The 3,990-nt window shown below is 26.8% G+C and overlaps 1 protein-coding gene across 1 annotated transcript; it reads left to right on the forward strand.

Moving 5' to 3' along the window:
* Positions 1-245: 245 nt before the first annotated feature.
* LOC133814907 (protein FAR1-RELATED SEQUENCE 1-like) lies at positions 246-1,604 on the forward strand. The gene is made up of 2 exons (XM_062247810.1): positions 246-312; positions 550-1,604. The coding sequence occupies exons 1-2, from the start codon at positions 246-248 to the stop codon at positions 1,602-1,604; spliced, it is 1,122 nt and encodes a 373-aa protein (XP_062103794.1).
* Positions 1,605-3,990: the final 2,386 nt, after the last annotated feature.

Here is a 3,990-nt window from a genome sequence, read left to right on the forward strand (position 1 = left end):
ATTCTGCTTACAAAACCAATAGGTATTTTTAATTTTTTTTTTTTTACCATATATCGATTTCTTAGTAAAATATCAAATATCATATTAATTTTTTGTTCAACAAGTACGGAAAGCCATTAGTAATACTACTTGGGTCTAATAATCATGACAAAACGTGTGTGTTTGGAGCTGCACTTCTTGATAATGAGACTTCGACCACATATGATTGGGTATTGGAAACATTTTTAGAGTGCATGGGTGGTAAGATGCCGTCAGCAGTTTTGACGGACGGTTGCAAAGCACCGGATAACATTATGCCTGGTGTTCCACATCGTATTTGCTCGTGGCACATACTAAAAAATGCAATGCACCATGTACACAATATAGCATTCCATCAAGAATTGAAAAAAATTATTTTCAGGTAATACATTAAACGGTGTTTTATCTTATTCTCTCAATTATAATATGAAAACATTTATATTTTTCTTTTTTACAAAAATATAGGTAGTACAAGGAGGAAGAATGAGAAGATAATTGGAAAGTGACTGTGAATAAATATAGATTTGACAGGAAATGCATGGGTGGAAGCACAATATGGCACAAGAAAGCAGTGGGCAGATACTTTTCTTCGTGGTATTTATTTTGGTGGAGCTACTGCTACCGGTAGATGCGAATCTATGAATGCATTCTTGAAAAGAGATTTGCAAAATAAAATGCCATTGTGGATGTTTATACGACACTTTGACCATGCTTTATCTATGTTACATTACAACGAGATGAAAGAACACTACAAAACTAATTTGACTGAACCAGTTTTGAACCAGACAACTATGCCATGTGTGGAGGATGAAATTTCTTCAATTTTCACAAGGGAAATTCTTACAAGGATAAGAAAGGAGATACGGCGTGGCGATAATTATATTGTCCTAAAGGATGATAAGATATCAGGTTACACTCTTTGTTTGGTGAAAAAATATATTTATTCTAGATTAAAGCGCAAAGTGTTAATCTCCAACGATGGGGATGATGTGCGATGTGATTGCTATTCTCTTGAGACAAAAGGAATTCCATGTAGACATATTTTTATTTCATTGAAGAATTTGGAGAGAAGAAGTTTGCCAATTTGTTTGGTAAATAGACGTTGGCTAAAAGATGCTAAAGAAGTTCAACTGTTAACTCAAGGTAATGAAAGAAAGTGTCCTCATCCTAAAGTTATTGAAAATTCTAGGTACGGTGGTGTAACCACACAAACTACTATCACGTCGTACCTTGCTACAAGATCACGAGAAGCATTTCAAAAGGCTATGAAAGTTATATCAGAGTTGAATGCAGAATTGGAAAAAATGCCACCAGATGAAGAGTTAAAACATCCTCAAAATGATGGAGTATTTCCTAATAATATTTTAGGCTCTCAGATTAAAAAAACAAAAGGCAGACCAACAACAGCCAGTTTGTCGAAATCATTCTCTGGAGGTGCAAAGAAGAGAAAACCAAAAAAATCGCTATTACATTGCAAGTATTGTCGTGAGGTTGGACATGATTCAAGGAATTTTCCTATGCAGCCAAAGTCCGCTACAAAGAAAAATGGTCTTTCGAAGAAGAAGAAGAAAAAAATCAATCCATGATTAGTGATGTCTTTTGTATAATTGTTTACAAACACTTTCTGTATTGTAATCATTAATTTCGGCTACAACAATATAGGGAAAATTATTGTTTATTTTTTTCAAATATTATAAATATGCTATTGAGAATTGGAAAATTTAATTAATTTGCATAATTAGGGCCTACACTAATAATTAGTTTGAACAATAAAATATTGAATATATGTTAAATATCAAATGCACCTCTTCATATTCAAAGACAATAACCAACTATCTAAACCTTAATTTCAAAAATTATAATTAGATGTGTAAAATTTATTAATATACAAACCCTAATTTTGGCTATGCCAATTGTGGTTTACAATTAATATTGAAATTTTTTAGCATTAAAAATACAAAATAATTGCACATCTTAAATATGGTATTGAGAAGTGGGAATTGTTAATGCACCTCTTCAAATTGAAAGATTCAAAGACTATATATATCCTAGCATTTAGTAAATAATTAATTATTATATAAAAATATATTTTTTATCATTAATTTCGGCTACAACAATATAGGGTTAATTATTGTGTTTTTTTTCAAATATTATAAATATGGTATTGAGAATTGGAAATTTTAATTCATTTGCATAATTAGGGCCTACACTAATAGTTAGTTTGAACAATTAAATATTGAATATATGTTAAATATTAAATGCACCTCTTCATATTCAAAGACAATAACCAACTATCTAAACCCTAATTTCAAAAATTATAGTTAGATGTGTAAAATTTATTAATATACAAACCCTAATTTCGGCTATGCCAATTGTGGTTTACAATTAATATTGAAATTTTTTAGCATTAAAAATACAAAATAATTGCACATCTTAAATATGGTATTGCGAAGTGGGAATTGTTAATGCAACTCTTCAAATTGAAAGATTCAAAGACTATATATATCCTAGCATTTAGTAAATAATTAATTATTATATAAAAATATATTTTTTATCATTAATTTCGGCTACAACAATATAGGGTTAATTATTGTGTTTTTTTTCAAATATTATAAATATGGTATTGAGAATTGGAAAATTTAATTCATTTGCATAATTAGGGCCTACACTAATAATTAGTTTGAACAATTAAATATTGAATATATGTTAAATATTAAATGCACATCTTCATATTCAAAGACAATAACCAACTATCTAAACCCTAATTTCAAAAATTATAATTAGATGTGTAAAATTTATTAATATAAAAACCCTAATTTCGGCTATGCCAATTGTGGTTTACAATTAATATTGAAATTTTTTAGCATTAAAAATACAAAATAATTGCACATCTTAAATATAGTATTGAGAAGTGAGAATTGTTAATGCACCTCTTCAAATTGAATGATTCAAAGACTATATATATCCTAGCATTTAGTAAATAATTAATTATTATATAAAAATATATTTTTTATCATTAATTTCGGCTACAACAATATATGGCTAATTATTGTTTTTTTTTCAAATATTATAAATATGGTATTGAGAATTGGAAATTTTAATTCATTTGCATAATTAGGGCCTACACTAATAATTAGTTTGAACAATTAAATATTGAATATATGTTAAATATTAAATGCACCTCTTCATATTCAAAGACAATAACCAACTATCTAAACCCTAATTTCAAAAATTATAATTAGATGTGTAAAATTTATTAATATACAAACCCTAATTTTGGCTATGCCAATTGTGGTTTACAATTAATATTGAATTTTTTTAGCATTAAAAATACAAAATAATTACACATCTTAAATATGTTATTGAGAAGTGGGAATTGTTAATGCACCTCTTCAAATTGAAAGATTCAAAGACTATAGATATCCTAGCATTTAGTAAATAATTAATTATTATATAAAAATATATTTTTTATCATTAATTTCGGCTACAACAATATAGGGTTAATTATTGTGTTTTTTTTCAAATATTATAAATATAGTATTGAGAATTGGAAAATTTAATTCATTTGCATAATTAGGGCCTACACTAATAGTTAGTTTGAACAACTAAATATTGAATATATGTTAAATATTAAATGCACCTCTTCATATTCAAAGACAATAACCATCTATCTAAACCCTAATTTAAAAAATTATAATTAGATATGTAAAATTTATTAATATAAAAACCCTAATTTCGGCTATGCCAATTGTGGTTTACAATTAATATTGAAATTTTATCATTAATTTCGGCTAAAAAAATATGTAGTTTTAATTGTTAATGCACATCTTCAAATTGAAAGATTCAAATAATTAATTATATAAAAATATATTTTTTATCATTAATTTCGGCTAAAAAAATATGTAGTTTTAATTGTTTTTTTTTTCCAAATATTATAAACATGGTATTGAGAATTGGAAAATTTAATTCATT

The sequence above is a fragment of the Humulus lupulus genome, chromosome 2 (assembly GCF_963169125.1).
Source record: "Humulus lupulus chromosome 2, drHumLupu1.1, whole genome shotgun sequence".
NCBI lineage: Eukaryota > Viridiplantae > Streptophyta > Magnoliopsida > Rosales > Cannabaceae > Humulus > Humulus lupulus.

Coding starts and splice junctions, on each gene's coding strand:
- LOC133814907 (XM_062247810.1), top strand. CDS start 246: ATGCCGTCAGCAGTTTTGACGGACGGTTGCAAAGCACCGGATAACATT. Junction 313..549: donor TATGCCTGGTGTTCCACATC/GTATTTGCTCGT, acceptor TAGATTTGACAG/GAAATGCATGGGTGGAAGCA.